Below are 24,933 nucleotides of genomic sequence, written 5' to 3'. Positions count from 1 at the left end.
CGACAGTCAATTTGCATATTACCCATATATTAGACAGACTATTCTCCCTTTTTACAGTGAAAATATTGCTTCCTTCAGACTTACTCCTTTCTGCTCTTCTAGTGGTTTGGGGCCCAGCAAGGGAGGATCTCCTGGTGATCCCATTGGCACTGTTAGCCAGCAACACTGTCTCAAAAGAGACTGTTTTATGTAAAAATTGGTTTCACTTTACTTACAACTGCTGGTGAGGGGACGTGGATGCTTGCAACAGATCGCGGGCGGATGTGATTGACCAGATGGCAGAGGACAACACCATCCATGAGCGCAGCCCCCAGGTCTTCATGCAGGCTGACCTTGAGTCTCATCTCAATGCTCTGTGGGGGAATCAGGACATTTTGGTCAAGGATGGACCACATATACAGCAGTGGTTACTATCTAGCAAAGGTGTGTAGGAGGCTGCACCATCTAAGCTTGTGTAAGTGTGCTCTAAGATGTTCACAAAACAGTGAAATTGCCTGATAACATTTCTCAGAACATATCCTCATTGTTAAGCGGCCGATGACTGTATATGAGATATTCACAATTTGGAAACAACTTAAATGTAGAAAGAATGCCAGTAGAAGCCAAAATTTTAACAATGCTTGTCTTTAAGCAATGGGATAAAAAAGCATTTATTTTTATTCATCATATCTCTATTTTTTCCAATTAACATTATTTCTTATTATATTTTCAATTAAAATGTCACTTAAAAAAGGAAAAAAAAGTGACAACTAAAGGATTTCTAAAAGAATATAGCATTTCCCCTGAAGAATTAATATGCAAATATGAATGAATAGAAACAGGATTGATAGTGTCCTCTTACACAATAAAATATGCAAATATGAATGAATAGAAACATGATTGATAGTGTCCTCTTACACAATAAAAAAATCAATTTTTTAATTGATTTCAGAAAGGAAGGGAGAGGAAGAAAGAGATAGAAACATCAATGATGAGAGATAATCATTGATCAGCTGCCTCCTGCATGCCCCGTGCTGGGGATTGAGCCTGCAACCCAGGCATGTGTCCTTGACTGGAATTGAACCCAGAACTTTTCAGTCCCCAGGCCAATGCTCAATCCACTAAGCAAAACCTGCTAGGGCAAGGATTTTTTCTGATAAATATGGTATTGTAAATGTCTTTTCCTATGATTTTCTTAATAACATTTCCTTTTCTCTAGATTACTTTGTTGTAAGAATACAGTACATAATACATGTTTAGTATGTGTTAATCAACTGTTGATGTTACCATTAATGCTTCAGGTTAACAAGCTATTTAGTAGTTAAGTTTTTGGAGAGTCAAAAGTTATTCTCAGATTTTCCACTGCTTCCGTGGCAGTGTTTGGGGAGAGGTGCCCTCACCGCCAGGTTGCTCCGATTCTGACAATTATTCAGTTATATAATATTTCTTGGGTACCTCACGGAGTTGTTCCACCAGTTCTTTTTCTTCTCTCATTTGTTCCATTTTCCTCCGAATTGTAAACTGTGGGTCTATAGATTCCAAATTTCTCTGAGGTCTTAGAAATACTATAATAGAAAAGAAAAAAAGCCTTTATGGAGTATCTAGAGTAGATTACCATAACACTATTCATATTTAAATTAAGCAAATGGTTTCTTTATTTATCCCAAATATTTCATTCACTGCTCACAGAAATAATGGTAAAAATGTGACACCACTGGAAAGCATGATTCAAATGTTCTAAAAAAGATTATATTTTAAAATTATACTGGGTTGTGTGACTAACAAAAGCTGTATTTTTTGGTGGCAATAAACTGAATCCAGGAAAGAGATTGGCTCATCTTCAGAACGGGTCCATCTCACCCTCTGAAAGATTTCCCTCCTCTCTCATTTTCCCCAGGGTTTCATTTTAAGTTTTCATTTACATTACACTCGAGGTTTCACATTCTATTCATTAAACTCAGAGAATCCGTTTCACATAAGAAGTCTCTAGAATTGCTTTACATATTTAAAATAGCAGAGATTAATGTTTTGTTGGCTAAAATGTTTCATAAGCTTGGGTTAAGAACTTAAGTGATGATACATAGGATTACATGTTTGAGTGTGGAGTGGAAGAATCCTGCCTTCCAGCATGCCACTGACCCTTACTTATGTGTAGAATATTTTGTATCCTCTGTATTAGTCTTTAGAAGATATTATTCTTCTCAAGTTTAGACCGGTGGTACGTGTGGTCTGAAAGGTTGGCGACTGCTTGTTTAGAGCACACCCTTTTTCTGCAGCCAGACGCTTAACTCCTTTCAGAGGGAGCACCACTGCTGGTTGCTATATCTGGAGGTTGTGATTTTAGGATCTGAAACCAACGATAATCTCTTACCTGCCTCTAATCTTGCTAACTTTTCTAAAAGGAATCTATGGTCATCTCTAAAGAGCTAACTTTTTCGATTCACTGTTACTGGCATGATAGAAGGCAGAATTTTTGTACTCCATACTCAAACATGTAATCCTGTGTATCATCACTTAGTTCTTAACTCAGGCTTATGAAACATTTTAGCCAACAAATTATTAACCTGTGTTATTTTAAATATGTAAAGCAATTCTAGAATCTTCTAATGTGAAACTGATTCTCTGAGTTTTATTTATGGCACAAAACCCAGAGGAGATTTAAACTTGATTTTTTTTCTCCCTTGAGATTTTTATCCTATTAAGACTTTCCAAGCACACAGAGGGAGCAAAGAGCTGGTAAGAGGCATATTTAGCTCCCATCAGACTATGTATGTGTGTTTAGGGAGAAGGGTAGGGGAGCACTTTAGGAAATTTTGGGCAGAGAACTCCAATTTCAAAAATCAATACAAGGTAGAAAGTCTGCATTGGCATGATACAATTCTAGTAATATCATCCACCATAATGTAAATAATCAACACGAATAAAAGGCTAATATGCTAATTAGACCGAGAAACCTTCCAGACATCTTTCCTGACAAAGCCATGGTGGTGGGACTGAGGCAGAGACGGTTAGGGGCGATCAGGCCAGCAGGTGTGGCAGTTGGGGGCAAGCAGGCTGGCGCGGGGGACAGTTGGGAGCAAGCAGGGATCGGGCCTAAACCAGCAATCAGACATTCCCCGAGGATTGGAGAGGGTGTAGGCCGGGCTGAGGGACCATCTCCCGCCCGCCCCCCTGCTCCCCTCACAAATTTTGTACACTGGGCCACTAGTGTAGAACAAAAAGGTTATGCAACTACTATTCTATTTTGACAAACATTTCCTATGAGCCACTTTAAGAATTGTTCCAACTTATTAGGTTTTTTTTTTTTTTAGGTTGAATATTGTTTACAAATATACTTTAAATAAATAAAAAAAAAATTAAAAACTCAAGTCCACTCCATAAAATCAATTATTCCATGCTCACTCAACAGTGCCATTTTAATCTCAATTTATATCTTTGGACTAAACCACCTTATAAATGACTTTTGTTGTACTTCAAATGTCTCAGTATTTTCTTTATAAATCAGTTCTAGAATTTTTGCATCAGCATTCTAATGCTCTATGAAAGACCAAAAGTTTGACACATCTTAATAGACCCTTAATTTGGAGTTAATGGAGAAAGGGAGTGATCTAAAGTACATAATGTCTTCTGGAACCTCAGAGAGGAGTCAGCATGGGGCTGAGCCGCTGCCTCAAGCCATGCAAGGAAGTCACAGGCAAAAAGCTCCAAAAACACGCCACCAAAGGGCTGTTACCAAGGCCCAGGAAAACCAAACCCCACTTTCCAGAGCAATTATTTTAAATTATTTTAAAAACAAAGGAAGAGTAACTAGCAGGGAGAAATGAGAACTCAGCAGGGAGAAATGAGAAATGTACAGAGCAAAGGAAAATGAAGGAAAGTCTGACGAAATAGGAAACGCATTAAGCTTGCCCACACACAATACTGGGCCCAACAACAACAAAAAATTTCCATTTAAACACAGCAACCACAAGAGATATATGTATATATTAAAATATAAAATCTAGAAATAATCCACACCCGAAGAAAAGAAAACCACATTTACCAAAAAGTAAAGGAATATAGACAGAATGAGCAATATACAAACTAGCCAGCAAGGGGAGCCCCAACACTATTTTAAAAAATCTAATGTTTGAAGGATTTTCCTTTGCCTTTTTTCCTGGGGGCAATCTTATATAATATTGTGTGTTTAATATTTCAGTATGTTTTTATTGGCAGATTTCATTCATAATACAAAACTATCAGGAAATTAAACTAACCATAAGCTTTTGTTTAACAGCATACAATTCAAGTGTCAATGTCTTGTTGGATCCTTATGTGAGATAAAAGATAGGCAATGGTGTCTAGGTTTTTATTTCTTGGCATTGCTTTTCATCTCAAATTCAAAATACAAAATGCATGCTTGGGTATTTGGCTCTATGATGTTAATTAATCACAAAGTGTTAAAATACATCTGAACTGTGGATTTTTAAATGAACATTTCAAATGTATATAAAATTACTGCAAACCATGAATATACAACTACTACTAGTTTTTTAAATGGATTAATTACTGTGGGATAGATGAAAATTTAAAACAAAGTCTTTAAGCTAATAATAAATCTACAAAGCAGCCCTAACCAGTTTGGTTCAGTGGACTGGGTATCAGCCTTCGGACTGAAAGGTCCCAGGTTTAATTCTGGTCAAGGGCTTGTACCTTGGTTGTGGGCACATCCCCAGTAGGAGGTGTGCAGGAGGCAGCTGATTGATGTTTCTCTCTCATCGATGTTTCTAAGTCTCTATCCCTCCCTTCCTCTCTGTAAAAAAAAAAAAAAAAAAAAAAAAAAAAATCAATAAAATATATTTTTAAAAATAAAAAATATTTCCAATTTAAAAATAAGTAAATAAATCTACAAAGCACTTAAGTACTTGTTTTTTTGCTGGGATTGTTAGGAGAGAATAATTTGAATTGGGACCATTATGATAGCTCTGATTATATTACCTACAATTTTTATTCTTTTAAGTCATATTTATATCTCTTTCACAGTACACATCATTTTCTCTCTTACTGTATAGATCTGTTTCTCTCCATTAAAAAGAAGCAATCTGACTTCATAGCTTGCACAAAGAGTCCTCAGTGAACAGCTGGAGAATGAACGCAAATATGATAGACAGGGGCCTTGGGCATGGCCCATCTCCATCTCTATAAAGCAATGTGACCAGACAGGTCACCTCATCTTTCTGGTTTTAGTGGGCTCATCTGTAACAACAGACATTCTACTGTTGCATAAGATGTCTAAACTTTTTCCAGCTTAAAAACTACATAAAGTTCTTTGGTTTCAGATATCACTCGTAAGGAAATACCAAATCACACATAAATCTTTCATTCTAGGCTTTATCTCCTTTAAACAACATCAGACCCACAAATAGCCATGTTTTCTGAAAAAACAAAAATGCCTCCCCCCCTCTTTTTTAAGTAAAAGAAGTTTCCAAGGAAGTTTCCATTTAGCCCTCCTTAACTTCCAGAATTTAAAACAGAATCATATAAGAAGGGACTTTTGTTTTGTTGTGCAACCATACTTGTTTTCAGTTAAAAAATTTAGAAATATATGAAATAATAAAATTCCTTTAATAACTAACCTGCCAAGATTAGTTTCCAGTTGTCTTTTATATAAGACAACTGGAAATGCATTTACAGTTGAATTTTGACCAGAAATCACAGCAAATATTTTAAATACATATTTTCTATGTATTACATATAAAACACAGATTTTAAAAAATACTATTGTCCTGGCCAGGGTGGCTCAATTAGTTGGAGTGTCATCCCATACACCAGAAGATTATGGGTTTGATTCTCAGTCAGGCACACACCCAGGTTGCAGGTTTGTTCCCCAGTCGGGGTTTGTATGGGAGGCAAATATTGATGTTTTGCTCTCTGTATCCCTTCTTCTCTCAGTGAAATCAATTTTTTAAAATTAAAAAATAAATAATAAACATTATTATTGGGAAATAAATCTTCCTATTGTGTCTGCGTTGTGCTATCTCACATCTCACTTCTCTTCCGGGTAAATCATACTCTCCATTTCATTTGACATTACTTTTATCATTATGTATGTATCTTGAAGTAAAATGTTTAAAATATGAACTAATAGAGACTCAACTATGTGTTATGTAACTCTAAATAAATTATATTTATTTTATTTTCATCTCTTAAGCTATTTAAAATATTTCATGTCATAAAAATATATCAAGTAGATATCCTCAATTTTCATTTGAAGTTTGATTCTCAGGCCAAGTTACCATTCTTAAGTATTATATAGATGAATTTATAATAAAAAAAAAAAAGTGGAAGGTATTAAAAATCAAAATAAGCAAGTAATTTGGGAAAAAAATGAGAAGGCAAGTGAAGTGAATTTTCTTCATTTTTAGAAATTTCTCAATGGTAACATTTTTAGCATGCATCCTAGGATCAGCCACAGCACATTGTAATTACTTTAAAAATCTCATACAGGCCTGGCTGGCTCAGTGGCTGAGCATTGACCTATGAACGAGGAGGTAACAATTAGATTCACTGTCAGGGCACATGCCCGGATTTCAGTGAGAGGCATGCAGGAAGCAGCCAATCGTTGATTCTCTCTCATCATTGATGTTTCTATCTCTCTCCCTCTCTCTCTTTTCCTCTCATAAAGCAATAAAAATGTATTTTTTAAAATATACAGAGAGCATAGACAATGAAAGACCAAAATCTAAAAGTATTTCTTTCAAACGCAGGAGCAAGCATAGATAATCCAAATTTGCAAACCCCAGATTTTTGTAAATAAGCAAACAAGCCAAAAAACTCAAACAGAAAAATAGAGAAGAAATTACTATAAAGCTCTGTCCAAATTCAGAATATTCAAAATAATTAAAAGGCGTTTGACAAACTGCTAGAGAACAATACTCATGCACTTTTCTGGACTTCCCTTTCCAGGTTTACTTGATATCTTTTTTATCGGGCATGCAAGTGAATATAGCTCTATCTTTAGCTGCATAGAAATTAGTGCTCAATATATTAATTGGCTTACTAATAAGCACATCGAAGAAAAGGTACAAAGCCACCTACCATTGTCACTGTCTCCTTCAGATGGAACACTGTAGCTAGAGCTGTCCCATGTTTGTGCCTGTGTAAGTTTGTTGAAGGAGATAGGAGGAAGAGTGAGGGCTGGGTCTGCAGGAGAGCGAGAGAGCCAGTCCGCATATAGTTGCACAAGGACCAGGAAAAACCAAAGGGGCAGCAGCATTCCACAAATGGCACAAGAATTATATGGAAATGAAGTGAATTTCATATTATGGGATTTAATTTCAAATGTACAATATAGGAAAAGAATGGAAGATGGTGCATGGAATAAAAAGAATGATAAAAACTGAGTGTTAGTACTTATCAATCATATACTTTGCATGCAGTTAATATCATGAATCTTAACAGTTCCATAAGCCCACAGACTTTGAGTACTAATGAATCATGTCAGCAGAAAAAAGAGTACCCACAGATTATAGATAAAAAACAAAAGATCTACCAGATAACCTTTTCGGAGACCTTCTAAATAATAATTTTAGCAAATATGATTCACACAAAAAATTTGGTTACATAGTACAACGTTAATATGGATAGTTATATCTATTACTTAACAATACAACTATTATAGAATCAGTGTTTACTATTGTGAAATTTTTTCATAAGGCAATATAAAATATCTCTTTAAAGACATCTAAGTCTATTGGCATGCTTTATTGATAGGTGAATATAGCCAACTCTTTGTTCAACACTTGACATACATACATCTAAATACTGTCTTCAATATTTGTTCATATAAAAAGAATTATGGATACTAGTAGAGTCTCTTTAACAACAAACCTCATTAACCAATAAATATCATTCAACTTCAAGCATTCTGAGTTGGTTATTTATGAAAAAACATTTTATTTGCACTAAATATGCATATAGTAATTATATGTTTAGAAAATACTTAAATGAACTATAACTAGAAAATGTTATGCAGTTACTTATATACACAGGGCCAGTAAAATAAATAGACATGGTTCTAAGACTATTTGGTTATATACAGTTGTCTTTCTTTGGAGGAAAACACAGGAGACAGAAAAAATGTTCTTTGAAGTAAACTACCAATCTGCTTCAAAAATATAAATTCTTACTCCAACTTACTAATTTGAGCAGTCTATGTTTTTTATATCAAAGAAATCACATAAATCCATATACTGAACTTTAAAATAAAAATCATTTGGCTTTTAAAAGTTCCAAAGATACTCAATCAAAAATATTTCTATCTTTTAAAATTATACCATGTTCAATTAAGATTACTGTATATATTATTTTCTAGAAAATATGAAAGTACATACTTTAACATTATTAAATAAAATGAAAAAAATCCCAATACATAATTCTAGTTTTATAAAGTTCCCAAATCCACTTTATGTTCTGAAGATAAATTAGCTTTATTTACAGCAATCAAACTCCACCAAGCTTTCAACAACTGGAACAATTTCCACATAAGTTAGTCAGCATTATACAATAGAAGGACTGAAATTGGAGAGGAAATTGTCTTTGTTTTCTGCTATTCAAAATAAATACCCCTTTATTTTTCACCACTACAAAGAATTTGAAATGGTTTAACAGTACAAGTACAATGTTGATAAGCTGAGTTTTGATTCCATACAAGGAAATAAAGAAGTCACTGAGACAATTTTACAACTAAATTGCAATGTTCAAAAGAATATTATTTTTCTAAGATCTATTCAACTTTTATTCAACCAATTAGAAAATATTTATTATTGTGCAAAACTGCTTTGTAAGGATTAGGGGAAAGTCTGTAGCCTAATATGAGGTCCTCAGCGTGTGGAGATCACCAAAGGCACGGATGGCATATGCCCCGAGTGACCGCCATTCCTCCTAGCACACATGGAGACCATGAAAATGGACGCTGGCCCGAATCTCAGTCCCAAAAACGAAGAGGCTATTCATTTGAACTTATTTTGTAACAAACAAAACACCTTCCTATAAAATGCCTACTGACAACCTTTGCCACACCCAAGCATTATTTCAAATAGCTTTGTCTTACAGCCCATTCAAAATGCCCAGGAAACCATATACCCAGCCACAGGGTGACCATTAATCAACTTGCTTCCAAAACAAAACCCTTTATAAAAGAATTATCTTTGTTTTCTTTATGGGTATCCATTTTCAAAATATACACATGTGTAACTTCAATTGTTGCCAAAATGCTTTACTGAAAAATCCAATATCTGAGTTTTTTTTTTACTAGTTTTTGTTTAAAAGTACCTGAGTTATTTTCTAGTACTCAGTTAAAAGCATAGTAGTGAGTATATGCAAAAGACCTAAAAATAAAAAATATGAAAACAAAGAAGGTAGAAAAGTGCCAGAATTTTAAATATGCGGAGAAATCAGAAGAACAAAATTTTTCTATACATAATCCTTCTTTCTAAAATCAAGTGTCAGTCTGCACATTGCTATAATTTACATTTGTGAATACACTAATAAGAAATTAAAAGTAGGTAATATAAGCAAAAAGGCTCTTTAAAAAGATTCCTGGCCAGTTATGTGAGCCTTGAAATGACCTATCACCCCGTTATACAGTGAATACACAGACCCTACACCAAGGCTTAGAATACCAATGAGGGATGTCTCAGAAAGGAAGTCACCTTCCCAGAAACCTTTCTTTAACTTATCAGGAACCATCTGGGACACAGGGCTAGCTATTTTATCTTCCCTGGATTAAAAAGAACTCAATAGAGCCCAGCTTGTGTGGCTTGGTGGTTGAGAGTCGACCTACTAGTATGAACCAGGAGGTCATGGTTTGATACCTCGTCAGGGCACATGCCCAGGTTGTGAGCTTGTTCCCGGTGTGGGGCGTGCAGGGAGGGGGAGATGAAAGGGGAGTGTGGCAGCGGGGCAGCCAATTAGTGATTCTGTCATCATTGATGTTTCTATCTCTTTCTCCCTCCCTTCCTCCCTAAAATCAATACAATTCAATAGAATAATTCTTTCCCACTTATATATCCCATCATTTTTTCCCTCTTCACTCTGATTCAGAATAATAGAGGTAAGATCTTTATTACTGATAACACAAACTTACTAACTGAAAAACTAAAGACAAGGTTCCAAATCTGGCCTTCCCAAGCTGTAATCAGGTTCTGACACCAGGATTGAAACTCACCAGAGTTGACAAGGCTGTGTACATTAGAAGGCTAAAGAGAAACCACTGAGTTGTTTATAAGTTTATGAACGTTGAGGCTTTAGTTTACCTGATCGAGGTTTCAGGCCAAATGGAGCTGTACTGCTGGTGGTTGGAGAGACTTCGGGGGAGTTTTCTCTAATCTGTGATGTTATAAGGAAAGAAAATTTTGTAAAAAAACTGAGGCTGAACTATGCATGCATGCTTCTCTATGCTCAAGGATTTTAATAAAACCACAGCTTTTTGCATTTGCTGCTGTGTGAAGTCCTGACTAAATAATATGAAAATCAATGCAAATGCTTTGAGTGGCATAATCAACAGAAGGTTATTTTGGGGGAGAACCATTCAATTTTTATTTGATCATTTTAAAAATACTAAAGGCCGGGTGCATAGATTCATGCATTGGTGGACTCCATCAGCCTGGCCTGTGCCTTCTCACAATCCAGGACCCCTCAGGGGATGGGCTGGTGGTTTTGGCCCATCCCCACAGGCTGGCTGAAATCATCAGTCCGACATTCCCCACCCCGAGGGATGCAGTAGTGTGCTAAGCAGCAGGAGGCTGGGGAGGAGCCCAAGCCCAGGGAAGAGCCCGAGCCACCCCTTCACTTGCTTATCCTGGCCCTCCTGCGCCTACCGCTGCTGCTGCTCAGCACCTGCAGCAGCTGTGCTCACCAGCTGTGAGCCTGGAGTCTGCTGCCCAACAGCTGAACAGTGCTCCTGCTGTGGGAGTGCACTGACTACCAGGGTACAGCTGGCCAAATGGTTGACTGGTCGCTTAGGGTTTTATATATATAGATTTTACAATCATGTGAAACTGACAATCCTTTTCTGCCCCACAATGGATGTGTTCAGGGGCATGCATGCACACACACAGGCACACACTCACATCTACCTCACAGAGAACACAGCTCATAATTATGATAAAGACTCATAATACTGAACACACCTCTCATTTACAGCAGCAGTGGAGAACCTTTTTTCTGCCTAGAGCCATTTGGATATTTATAACATATTCGCTAATGTAATTCACTTAATATAAATTTATGTTGCTATGGAAAAAGCTCTGAGACTTACTGAATTTTGAGTCCCATCTGTGGTTGCCGTGGCAGGGCAAAACCAAATGATTTCCTGGGCCTTCCTTATATGGCCCTCAGGCCAGACATTCCCCATCCCTATCTACAGGCAAACCACTCACTGAATCACTGATGGAAAACAAGACATTCTATATGTGGCCTATTTAAACTATTTTCATTTTATTTTTTATAAAGATGTTCCCATGTTTGGTTTTCAAAATGTATCTTATAAAATTAATCTTTATTTATGAATAGGGCCAGTTAAGGCTCTGAAAGCTAATGAGATAGATTTCCATAGAGAATCTGCAATACAATTAATTCATTAATCATGATAATCTTAGACTATATATTTATATATATATATATATATATATATATATATATATATAGAGAGAGAGAGAGAGAGAGAGAGAGAGAGAGAGAAATATATAGTCTTCAGACTTCAAAGAATAGATCAGCTTTTATTAATCTTCAAGAAACCTACCTTATCTGGAGAATACTCGCTCCCATTACTCTGTGACGTTGGATTATTTTGCACCTTAAAGAAGGACAAAAATGCATGGTATGTTTAATTAGACTATAAAATTACAGAGGCAAGAACTATGTCTTTCTTATTTCCATCATATCTTTGGCACATAGGCACTCAAAGATTATATACTGAATTAACTAATTTGTGTGTTAAGTAGCTAAGTAGGTTTTACTTACATTTTCTAAAAACATGAAGCTGTATCCACACACACAAAAAATATATATCTAAGGTATCACATAAAGTAAGCAAAGGAATTTGCCAGAACAAAGAGGCCAGCCCAAACCACCTGTGAAGGTCAGCCACCTGGAGGCTTCCACCCTCATTTGAATTACAGGTTTTAGAAATGGTTCAAGGCAGTAGTTCCCAAATACACAGAATCTCATTGGGAGCTTTTAATACTGCCTGGATCACAAATTACCTGGGAAACTCTTATGCTGTCAATTCAACATCAGTTTGCTTTCACAACAAAAGCTTACTTTACTCAGATCTACCTTCTTTATATGGTCATCAAAAACCCCATTGACGCACCTTAATAAAAAATTTGGTGATGGCTAATATCAATATCTCCATAGAGACTACACTAAATTAATATATATTTAAGATATCTTTTCCTAGTCCTTTGTTGAAGAGTGCTATTAAAAAATATTTCCATCTTTGACAAATACAAGAATAAAACATTTTTAGAATAAATCAACATTAATTTCCCTGCTCAATTAAATGGCTTTATTAGAACTGCTCACAGTAACTTCAGGTTTGATTCTCTTCATAAGCAACTCCTTCCTCTAATTTTTTCCTATTATTCCACCCCCCCATTCAATATTATTTACGCATATAAGAATGCAATTTGCAATTCTTTCTGAATGGATGTCAATGCTATCCAAACAAGATAAGGACAATTTTTCAAAGTATATTCATGGTGAGATATGATGTGCTGCCAATTACAAACCATTTCATAATCTTAGCCTCACCTAATTAACTGGCACCACCCATTCCTCAATGTCCTGAATCCACCATGGCTATGCTGCCTTTTTCAGCACAGCCTCCTGGCACCAATTCAAACCCAACTGCACCCCAGATCTAGGTTACTTTCTTCTCCTTAAACTCTATCCCTTCCTCCATCTCCCAGACCACTTAGAACACTGAGGATTATAAATCATCTCATAGTCTTCTCTAAACTGTTTCAATATAAAGACTTGTGTTTTCCCTCCACAATTTTTAACATGCCTTACAGTGAGGGCAACCTCATATCCTTCATATAGAAGTCCTTGACAACAAAAACAAGGCTGAATCCAGAACATGTACTCAACAAATACTATTGTAATTCAATCAAGACAATGCTAAAGATATTGCTTTATTGTGAATGAGATGGAAGAGCGAATATAAAAACAGCCACTCATGAATGAAGATGACTTTTAAGTTCTGCACTGGCTAATCAACTAATTTATTTCCTTTCCCTCCACTTTGTGATTTCCATTCTCCATGAGAGCCAGCTAATACACCTTCCCTCTTTAAAAATCACAAAGATATGTATGTTATAAACACAAAATTGCCCAAGAAAAGGAAGAAAATTAACAATTTCTTATACCAAATGAATCCTTATTCAACCAAATACAATGTAAATTAACACAAACAATATAAATCTATCAACACAAACAATGTAAATCAGAGATGGAGTGGAGATTTTGTGTCTTCCTGGTAACTCCTAAAATCAAGTGCACAGGTGGGCCTCTAAGTTACTTGAGTCAATAGAGGGTTTGCAGCAGGATACTAACATGGTCTCCAAATACCTCTTCACTGACTGCTCATTGGTTACAAAGATAAAATAGAACAGCAATTATACAGTGAAGCCAGCTCGATTGGGTGATCAAATTAGCATCATCACTGAGGCCCAAATGAACACAGTGTGCCCCCAAATGTGATACCTTCAGAACACAACATCTCCCAAAAATGTAGAAACTTAATTAATCATGAGGAAATATGAGGTACCTTTGTTCCTCAAAATAAGGGGCATTCTCAGACTGGTGCAACCACTGTGGAGAACAGTATAGAGTTTCCTCAAAAAACTGAAAATGGAGCTCCCATTTGACCCAGTAATCCCACTCCTAGGAATATATCCCAAGAAACTAGAAACACCAATCAGAAAAGATATATGCACCCCTATGTTCATAGCAGCACAAGCTACAATAGCTAGAATTTGGAAACAGCCTAGGTGTCCATCAGCAGATGCTTGGATCCAAAAACTATGGTATATTTACACAATGGAATACTATGCTGCCATAAAAAGAAGGAATTCTCATCATTTGCAGCAACCTGGATAGAATTAGAGAACATCATGCTGAGTGAAATAAGCCAGTCAATGAAAGAGAAATACCACATGACCTCACTCATTTATGGATAATAAAGAACATTATAAACGGATGAACCTCACTCATTTATGGATAATAAAGAACATTATAAACGGATGACCATAAAGACAGTAAAGCAATAAGCAGACTGTCAAATTACAGCCCAGCCAAGAGGGTAGGGAGTTCTGGCGGAGATAAGAGATCAACCGAAGGATTTGTATACATGCATATAAGTACAACCAATGGACACAAAACTCTGAGGAGGGAGGGTATGTATGGGGGGGGGGGGCAATGTTAAAATATGTACACAGATAATAATTTAATTTTTAAAAAATTAAAATAAATAAATAAATATATTACAAAAAATAATAAGGGGCATTCTATTTAAAAAAGAAGAAAGAAGAAAGAAGAAAGAAGAAAGAAGAAAGAAGAAAGAAGAAAGAAGAAGAAGAAGAAGAAGAAGAAGAAGAAGAAGAAGAAGAAGAAAAAAAGAGGAGGGCTATATTCTTCAAAATGTCAAGGTCATAAAAAGCCAAAGAAAGATTTTGGAAATGTTCCAGAATAAGAAAAACTATAGATACCTGACAAATTTCTGCCTCTAGACTGAATACTATACTGGAGGGGGAAAAATCCACTATGAATGACTTTAGACCAACCTAAATATTTGGAATGTGGATGGTAGATTAACATTTATCTAAAGTTGATAACATAGGTATATAAGACAAAATCCTTGTTTTTAGAAAACATGCACTGAAATGTTTACCAATAAGGAACTATGACGTATACAATTTACCCTCAAATTTTCAAAAAAAGAGCAATGTATGTGAAGACAGGAACACAGAATAAATAAGACTGCAAATGTGGTAAAATGTCAACCATAGGTAAATCTGGGTACAAAGTTGTAACTTTTTGTAACCTTTTGTAGAATCTTGTAATTTCTCCCCAAACTTTCATAAGGTTACAGTATTTCCAAATAAGCAGCTTAAAAAAAAAGAGAGAGAAAAAGTCCCAATTTTTTGGGAGAACCAAGATGGCAGCCTAGGTGCCTAGGTAAGCACCTAAGTTGCCGCCCTGCACAACAATTTCAAAATAACAACTAAAATCAGAACGGACATAATCCAAAAACACAGGAAAGCTGGCGGAGTGGGAAATCTACAACCAAGGAGAAAGAGAGAGGCTCACAGATCGGATTGGGAGCCGCAAAGCACTGAGGTAGGGTGATGCACTCGCAGAGAGGAAGTGCGGCCGAGTGCCTGGCTGGTGGGAGAGGAAAGAAAGTCCCTGATTGCACTGAACCCTTTCTGACTGTACTGAACCCCAACCCCGGCCAAAACCCCGTGGACCCAGGCTCATACGGGTGGAGCCCGGACTGTAGAGAAAGGCACCTGGAGACTCAGAGTCTGAGGGAGCAGAGAGCCGCAGCAGGCAGGGTCTACAGTCACACTCGAGTGAGTGCAAGCCAAGAGGTCTGACTGCGGAGGTTGCCTCAGCCTCTCCATAGAGGAAGGAGTCAGAAGCTTCAGACTACAGAGACCCAACCCAATTCCAGGCAAGTCCCTGGGGCACCCACGCTCTTGCACAGAGAATCTGGGATGGTCAGGTGGAAACTCAGGCAAGTGTACAAGGGGATGTCTGATGGGAAGCCAAGTCCGTCAGCTCAGCCCTGAGACTCTGCCCCATCCAAGCTGAGCATAGAGACTTTTGCAAGTTTGCAAGTCTGATCATATAAGACTGTCTCCAATACAGAAGGTATCCCAGATTAGACATAGCTGATACCCACATCCAATTGGCCTGAAGGTCAATTCCTCCCAGGGATACCAACAACAATCAAGACTTAACTACAACAAGGCTGTACACGCAGTCCACAAAGGGGAGCACCAAGAGTGTCCACCTCAGGTAACTGGGGAGGCTGACCCACCGAGCCATATAGGACACCAAACACACAAAGCCATCCTACCAACTGGAAAGCAGCGAAAATGCCAAGACAAGGAAATAGATCTCAAACTAAAGAGATGGAAAACAAAAGACTGGATATAGAGTTCAAAACCATGGTTATAAGGTTTTTCAAGAATTTCCTAGAAAAGGCTGATAAAATAAACAAGACCTTTGAGGATATGAAAAGGGCTCAACTAGAAATAAAGAATACATTGTCTGAAATAAATAAATAAATAAATAAATAAATATATATATATATATATATATATATATATATATATATATATTATACAGAGTCCTAAAAACAGAAAAGAAGATCGCAAGAATCAAGTCAAAGATTTGGAACATAAAGAGCCAGAGGACACTCCTCTGCAGAGGCAAGAAGAGAAGAGAATCCAGAAAGTTGAAGATAGTGTAAGAAACCTCTGGGACAACTTCAAGCAAACCAACATCAGAATTATGGGGAGTCCCAAAAGAAGAGAGAGAGCAAGATACCGAAAGCCTATTGGAAGAAATAGTGACAGAAAACTTCCCCCACTGGTGAAAGAAATAGACTTACAAGTCCAGGAAGTGCACAGAACCCCAAACAAAAGGAATCCAAAGAAGACCACATCCAGGCACATCATAATTAAAATTCCAAGAGTAAAAGACAAAGAGAATATTAAAAGCAGGAAGAGAAAAGCAGGTAGTTACCTATAAAGGAGCACCCATACGATTGTCAGCTGATATCTCAATAGAAACCATTCAGGCCAGACGGGAATGGCAAGAAATATTCAAGGTGATGAATAGCAAGAAGCTACAGCCAAAATTACTCTACCCAGCAAAGCTATCACTCAGAATCAAAGGCCAGATAAAGAGCTTCACAAATAAAAAAAAAGCTAAAGGAGTTAATCACCGCCAAACCAGAATTATATGAATTGCTGAAGGAGGTTCTTTAGGAAGAGGAAGAAAATAAAGATAAAAATTATGAACAACAAATACATAACTCTCAACAAGTGAATCTAAAAACCAAGGGAATTAAAAAACCTGATGAACAATATAAACTGGTGAATATAATAGAATCAGAGGTATGGAAGGGGAGTGGACTGACGATTCTCAGGGAAAAGGGGAGTGGGGTGTGCGGGAAGGTACTGAACAAAAACTGTGCACCTATGGATGAGGACAATGGGAGTGGGGAAAGGGCAGAGGGTGGAGGGGAGCAATGGAGGGGGGGAAAAAAGAGGAACATTTGTAATAATCTGAAGAATAAAGATTTATCTAGAAAGAAAGAAAGAAAGAAAGAAAGAAAGAAAGAAAGAAAGAAAGAAAGAAAGAAAGAAAGAAAGAAAGAGGTGTGGCCCTAGCCAGGTAGCTTAGTTAGTTAGTTGGATCATTGTTCACCAACAAGGTTGCAGTTTGGATCTCAGTCAAAGCATATGGGAGACAACCAATCCATGTTTCTCTCTAAATCAGTGGTTCTCAACCTTCTTAGTGCCGTGACCCTTTAATACAGTTCCACATTTTGTGGTGACTCCCAACCTTAAAATTATTTTCGTTGCTACTTCATAACTGTAATTTTGCTACTGTTAATGAATGGTAATGTAAATATCTGTGTTTTCCAATGGCCTTAGGCTCTACAGCAGCGGTTCTCGAACCACAGGCATTAGGAAGATTGAGAACCACTGCTCTACATGGATATTTTTCTCCCTCTCTCTTCCCTTCCTTCTCTCTAAAATCAATAAAAATATCTTTGGGTGAGGCTTTAAAAACACACACACACACTGGGAGGCATGTCTCGAAAGGAGCTTGATGAAATGGGCCCAGGGCAGCTTCAAATAAAAAACTTCCTGATGCTGCACTCTTGGGTAATTCTATGAGCCTCCTCTCAGGGAGGAGGTGATGCAGTGATTCTGTCTAAGGACCACAGCAGGAACAATATACAGTAGTGGAGTAACAATACCAGCTATCATTTAGGTGTCCTGGGCTGTGAAACAATCCCAATTTACAGAAAATGAAGGTGAAGTTTAGAGAAGTTACACACAGTCGCCCCTAATCAGCAAGTCTTTGATATGTAACTATCATAATTCTAAGTCACGTGCTTAACAATGAAACCATAAGCTCTGGCTTGGGAACATAGCTGTTTCAATTGCAGTTTTCTTCCCCCTTATTTAACACAGATCCTTAGCTAGTTAAAAGTGAAAGTGATTTTCTACAGTAGCTGTTCAGACATCTCAGGGGACATAAATCAGTTTGTACCACAATTAGCCATCCTAAACCCATTTATTGAAAAGGGATGAAATAGGTTGTAACCTGTTTCATTCTTAAGTCACCTCTCAATTGTTTCTACCTCTGTTTCTTTGAGACCTTCGCTCATCTCTTTCTTCAGCAACCCACTTTCACCCGATGTAACTTCACTCTTACTCTGTCTGCCAACATCCCTACCACTCTCTCTTTGCTATATTCTTTTAATCCTCCTAGCCTGTGGTAGGCAAACTGCAGCTCATGAGCCACATGCGGCTCTTTGGCCCCTCGAGTGTGGCTCTTCCACAAAATACCACAGCCTGGGAGAGTCTATATATTTTGAAGAAGTGGCGTTAGAAGAAGTTTAAGCTTAAAAAATTTGGTTCTCCAAAGAAATTTCAATCATTGTACTGTTGATATTTGGCTCTGTTGACTAATGAGTTTGCCTAGGACCTAGGCAGTTCCCAAATAATTTTCTTGCTTTTTAAGTCCTTTCTAGTTAGCTTGTGTCTGGCTAGTTCATAGGTTTCATTTGTGGCTCTAAAATCTACATTGAATGGTCCTACCTCCAGTTTCTGACTCAGAGCAACTATGAATCTTAGTTTATATCCCCTGACTAAGACTGACACACACACAAATTTAGAGAATTTCATGGAAATCTTATATCTAATGGAAGGAGAAGTATAAGAGATAAACAGGAAAACTAAAGAGGATTAAAAAATTTTTGAAAACCAGATCTTGAACTAAGGAATGTTCTACCCCCGGACCTATCTTCATAGAAGGTGGCAGCCACCATTCTGTGGCAGAACATGGCATGCAGCTCTGCTGAATCCAAGAGCAGCCTTACCTCACACACCGGAGATGGCTCCCGCTGCATTTGACCACTGTAGGTATGAGGAGGGAAAAAAATATAAAGTGGAGTTTAAAGACAAATACTTCATTGTAAAAAGAGAAAACATTGAGTTTAAAAAGTTCAACATACTTCAGTGCAGAATCTTCTAATTCTAAGCCTTCTGCTGATTCCTTAGGATAAAAGTTTACCACATTTTTCTCTGTAATATCAATGCTTAATCTAAAGAGTAGGAGGAAAAAGATGTTAGCAATTTATTGAAATTTTAATAAACCTACTGCTTTTGGTCAAATTTAGTTTAAAATTTTAATATATTAAAAATTATGTTTACCATTAGGACTAAGTAATGAAAGGTTTATGGTAAAAATTTCAAACTACATGGTATGTTCCTATCATGTGCCAAATTTAATATAATTTTCTGACTGCTCTTTGTCAAAATTCAACTTATTTGCAACATAACAGTAATTTCTGATAGTCATAATATTCATAGGTAGTACACAATAAATTTTACTCTAGAATTTGATTAAGTTATGAAAGCAAGTAAAGTTGCTAAGGATACTCTATTATGGTATATGTACTAAGGGCCCTCAATTTTAAAGAGATCTCTCTGATCTACACTAGTACCCTCATTAAAAATAAAAGAATTCATAAGCAATTTGATATGCATTTTTATTTTTGAAAAGATCTTAGTTTCTGAATTTCTGCAATTTTAAAACCAGAAATTTCTATAAGTTATATAAAAGTTACAAAGCTATCTTAAAAGGTAGGAATGAGTTCATAGTACAGACACCTATTAAAAATGCTATAAAATCAACAATCAGAAGTCCTTAAGAGAAGAAACCAAGATAAAGGCAAAATATGATAGTAACTTACAAAATTCTTAATCTATGAAATATGAGCTACCAAACAGCTGGAAATAAATGACCTCTTGAAGTGTCCTCTTTTTATCAGAAACAAACACTGGACATAAAGTTAGAATTATCTTTATAATTATTTCAGGATGAACAACAAAGATCTAAAGCAGCCAAAGTAGTGCATTATTTGAGGAAATGAAATCCATGTAACACTTTACAACGTATTATTTCCAAATATCACCGATGAAGATGCAAATCAACTATCACTTGGAAGATTGCTCCTACAATTAGGCAAACACCATTCTCCTTGCTCAACATCCTTGGCAACTCATTGCCTCAGACATTTCCAACCTGGATAGGAAGAATCTCACAATTCTCAGTTCATTCCACTTCTCATGAAGGATGGCAAAATTGAGTTCCAGACAGGTCACTTGGCTCTTACCTTTGGGTTCCAATCTTATATTCCCATGCCACTGCTATTTCCACCTAAATAGACTGCTCTTTTTGCTTTGGGCTCATATATTAATCAATCTAGAACTTGTAATAAATTTCATCGGGAGATTGATAAAAGATGTAAAATGTAGAAGTATTAAAACAATATAAAGTGTGAACCCAGTTGTGGCCTTCTCTGTCACATCCTGTCTTCAAGGCTCTGTCCTGTGCTCACATTCCCTTTCCATCCATTTGCTTGCCCTTGAGAACCTCATCCTCTTAAATGGTTTCTGTTACTTCAGCACCTTGTGAAAATGACTTTCAATCTAACTCTCGAAGTCCCAAATCTAAACATCTAGCAGCTGAATGTACATCGCCACATAGCTACCTCGGGTATTATTCAGCACATCTTAATCTGACCCCAATATCCTCTTCAAATCTGCTGTCCCTCCTAATTCCCCATCTCAGATAGAGATGCCAGGGACTCTGGTCTAAAACACCTGGGACCATTCCCTCCCAGCCTTCTCACCACCCACTTTATGTAATCATCAAAGAACTACAATACTTACCACTGACTAACTATAATATATACAGTATTAAAAATACTTAGAAACACAAAAAAATATCCATCATAATATACTTCCTTCCAGTTTCAATTTTTTCTTAGCTTCTTACACATTTGAAACCTAATCCTACTTATATTATTGGGATCAAACTTTAAGAATTTTATACACTTTTTAAAAACATTAACATTACATAATGCGCATTCTAATACTGGAAATTTTAATAAATATTTTATTGGTTACATTATATCCCATCTTATTAATAATCAAAATATATTTCCTTTCTTTTCAAATATTTGCTATTACAATACCTCCCCCCTCACAATCTTTGTTTATATCCTTTAGCCCTTTAAAATAAAATTTTAGAATTCTTTTCAATAAATGTTTTCTATATTTTTAAACCACAATTACATATTACTAGGATGCCTTCTGGGATGGTTTTGCCAATTTATTTCCCCCACTAGTAGTTTATATACTACTTCAAGTCCTCACAACCTTAAAAAGTAAGTACTTGCAACATACACACACACATACACACATACATATACACATACACACACACACACACACACACACACACACACACACACACACGTTCTTTTATCCATTTCCTACCTTCTAATTACCTTGGTTTAGGATATGAAACTCAGCTCTCTAAAGAGCATGTCTTGATCAGGCACTTAGTAAAAAGCTAGGCCTGAAATAATGATTAGAAAGAATTAACAACATGAATAATCATATTTTTTATCCATCATTATCTTCCCTGCATATCCTATCTAATAAAAGCCTAATATGTTGACTGAACAGTGGAAGGACCAGCCGGAACAACTGGTTGCTATGACGTACACTGACCACCAGGGGGAAGATACTCAACGCAAGAGCTGCCCCCAGCCTACAGGCCCCAGGCTAGTCAAGGCAGGTGCCACCTGAGGCCCACCCTCTATCACCCCGCCAGTCAACCTACAGATCACTCTTGCTCACTGGCCAGGCCTAGGAACCCTACCCATGTACAAATTTTGTGCACTGGGTCTCTAGTAATAAAATAAAGTCTCAGCTCCCTAACAGCATTCAAAATCATGCCTTTCCCCACTCCAAATGTCCCCTTGGTGGTTCTCAGTGAAGACTGCACATCAGAGGCACAACATTACTTTTATAAAGTGGAAATGGCTAACACCCAAACTCACAAGTAATGTCAAGGATGTCTGTTTTGAAAGTTCCACAAGTGATACTGAAGCATGGCCTGGGTGGAGATCATCTAATCTGCCTGAGATTTTTGAAACTTGCTCCTTTCTTTTTGACCTCCATAACTTTGCCCAAGCTTTTAATTCAATCCAGAATTTGCCTTCTCCTTGAAATTGCTAGTTACTAAAGGTTAATATCCAAACCTTTAGGAAAGGCTGGTCTAGCAGACTCCCTTTTTTCATTTGGGGTCAGGTGACACTATCAATTTTTAAGCAAGTTAATCAATTACACTTACAATAACTACTCAAGACAATCTCCCTCTACTATAGTTTAAATTCATCTTTATATCCCCCAAGGTGCACACTGTAGATCTTCCTATGCTCTAAGCACTCAATTAATGTCTGTAGAATCAAAATGGTTTTCAATCAACAGCTAAAGATTTTCAGTCATATTCAGTCTGACCCATCATTTTTTCAGGGCCTGACAACACTGGTGGTATACACTCACTAACCACCTTTTCCTAAACTCACAGAACTGAGTTGAAATTAGCGTGGTGTGATTTTCACATTCACCACATTTACAAGACCACATAATTTTCATATTTAAATTCCCAGGACCCCTAAAGAGTTTATCAGGGACAGATTTTGGATCTATTTCTCTAATGATAAGGTAGTTATTACCTGATACCAGGTATATTGTCTTACTGAAAAATACTTCTTGTCAATAGGAATTTCATTATCCTTAACTAAGCAACCAAAAAATGAATCTAATGCATATAGTAGTTATTGACAATGGCTAATCTAATTTATAAATCACCTGTAACCCAAATCTTTAGAAATATATTATTTAATTAACATATAATTGCCATGATCAAATAACTATTGCAATACTACTTGGCATAATGATTCTTCCCTTTTTGGAAAATCTCCCTTGTAGTTCTATAAACAGGAATTACCATATTTCTGTTTTGTTTTTTAATCCTCACCTGAGCATATTTTTCCATTAATTTTTAGAGAGTGAAGAAAGAGGGAAAGACAGAGAAATATCGATGTGAGAGAAACACATCGATTGGTTGCCTCCTGTAGAAGCCCTGACCAGAGCCAGGGCTGGGAGGAGCCTGCAACTGAAGTATGTGCCCTAGACTTGAATTGAACCCGGGACTCTTTGGTTTGAAGGCCGATGCTCTACCCACTGAGCAAAACCAGCTAGGACCATATTTCTGTTTTCTAAGAATTATACCAAAAATTTCCATATGAACTTCAGGAAGAGTGAATAAATTTCACTGAAGAATGGAGAAAGGGGGAACTGGTTTCAATACCTAGAGAAGTTTGACTCTTATTTATGGTCTTGGGAAAATAGGCACTTAGCATGACTTCTTTATTAGTGGTTAGACAGAGCCCATACTGTGTATATAACTATCTTTATAAAGTGAGATAATGTGTTCCATGAATTAGTATGTATTATTCACACATGAAGCCTGGGCCAAAGAAAGACATGCATACCTGTTGGGATCTTGCAGCAAATCTACTGCTTCTCTCAGGTGTTCAATCATTGCTATAGTCATTTCCTGGTCTTTATATGAACTTATTCAGCAGCATGAAACCGGGCATGAGAATGAAAACCATTACAGAATATGAATATCATCTATCAATAAGTTCTTAAGAGCAAAATTACAAAAATCCATCTAACATATAAAAAATTGATTTTGACCTGGCTCTCTGTGACCTTAGGTAAAATAATAAATCTCTCTGTGCCTCAATTTTGTCATCTGTAAAATGGGAAATAACAAATAGAACTTAATAAGATTGTTGTAAAGGTGAAATTGGGTACTTGTAAAGGTGAAGTGAGGTATTTAGGATAGTGCCTGACATGTGGTATTTAATAAATGCTAGCTATCACAATTATTAAACTTAGGATCAGGGCATTGGGGTTTCTCACATCTTGAAACTGAAGAGCCTGGGTAAAGAAAGGGGACCAGGGCTATTTTAGGTCCATTTGTCAGCTGCTTCATACAAAAGGAAGGAAGCTAGATTCTTCACTTTGGAAGTTCTATAAAATTCCCTGAATCACACATTTCTACCTCCAGTCTCAAATCTGATAAAATTTGGGGCCAAGGAAAAGGTATGACTTTGTATTGTATTACCCTAACACTGTGACTACAAGCATCAGAGAAAAACTGGCTGCTACTTATCAATATCAGCTACCCAAAGAAAAGCAGACCAGAATTCTTATCATGACAGGGCTTCCGTTCTTTACAGGACAGAGGCTCATAACTAGGCCTTGGTACTCACATTCCCTCGGGTTGCCAGTGTATATCCTCTTCTATCCGTAATGGTTCTTCATAGACTTCTGTCCTATCCTGGGGAAGAACACATGGGTTTTCTAATAGCCAATGGCCTTCAACAGTCAACCGTTAAACCCTATCCCAGCCCATGTTCATGGAAGTACTATTCATAATAGGCAAAAGGTGAAAACAACCCAAGTGTCCCTCAATGAATGAATGAATGAATGAATGAATGAATGAACAAAATATGGTCAATACATACACGAATATCATTCAACCTTAAAAAGGAAAGAAATCTGAGACCTGCTACAAAGTAGAAGAATCTTTAGGACATTGTACTAAGTGAAATAAGTCAGTCACAAAAAAACATACTATATGATTCCACTTTTATGAGGTACCTAAAATAGTCAAATTTATAAAGATAGAAAGTAGAATGGTAATTGCCAGTGGCTTGAGTATTTA

At 36.8% G+C, this 24,933-nt stretch overlaps 1 protein-coding gene across 7 annotated transcripts in view; it reads right to left on the bottom strand.

Moving 5' to 3' along the window:
- The window catches only part of LRCH1 (leucine rich repeats and calponin homology domain containing 1), a 189,535-nt gene that overhangs the window by 22,298 nt on the left and 142,304 nt on the right, over positions 1–24,933 (bottom strand). For 2 of the 7 annotated variants that reach the window (XM_084879336.1, XM_084879338.1), the window contains exons 10-18: positions 24,479–24,546; positions 23,690–23,770; positions 19,289–19,378; positions 19,154–19,190; positions 11,762–11,815; positions 10,275–10,347; positions 7,057–7,161; positions 1,435–1,544; positions 216–353 (exon numbers count right to left, since the gene is read on the bottom strand). In XM_084879336.1, coding sequence (XP_084735462.1) covers positions 216–353; positions 1,435–1,544; positions 7,057–7,161; positions 10,275–10,347; positions 11,762–11,815; positions 19,154–19,190; positions 19,289–19,378; positions 23,690–23,770; positions 24,479–24,546 — 756 coding nt within the window. The remainder of the gene's footprint in view (positions 1–215; positions 354–1,434; positions 1,545–7,056; positions 7,162–10,274; positions 10,348–11,761; positions 11,816–19,153; positions 19,191–19,288; positions 19,379–23,689; positions 23,771–24,478; positions 24,547–24,933) is intronic. The other 5 variants (XM_084879339.1, XM_084879341.1, XM_084879337.1 and 2 more) reach the window with 4 other exon arrangements.

This window comes from Pipistrellus hanaki (assembly GCF_964339955.1).
Source record: "Pipistrellus hanaki genome assembly, chromosome: 3".
Classification (NCBI taxonomy): domain Eukaryota; kingdom Metazoa; phylum Chordata; class Mammalia; order Chiroptera; family Vespertilionidae; genus Pipistrellus; species Pipistrellus hanaki.
This window is presented reverse-complemented; position numbering and strand designations above follow the sequence as displayed.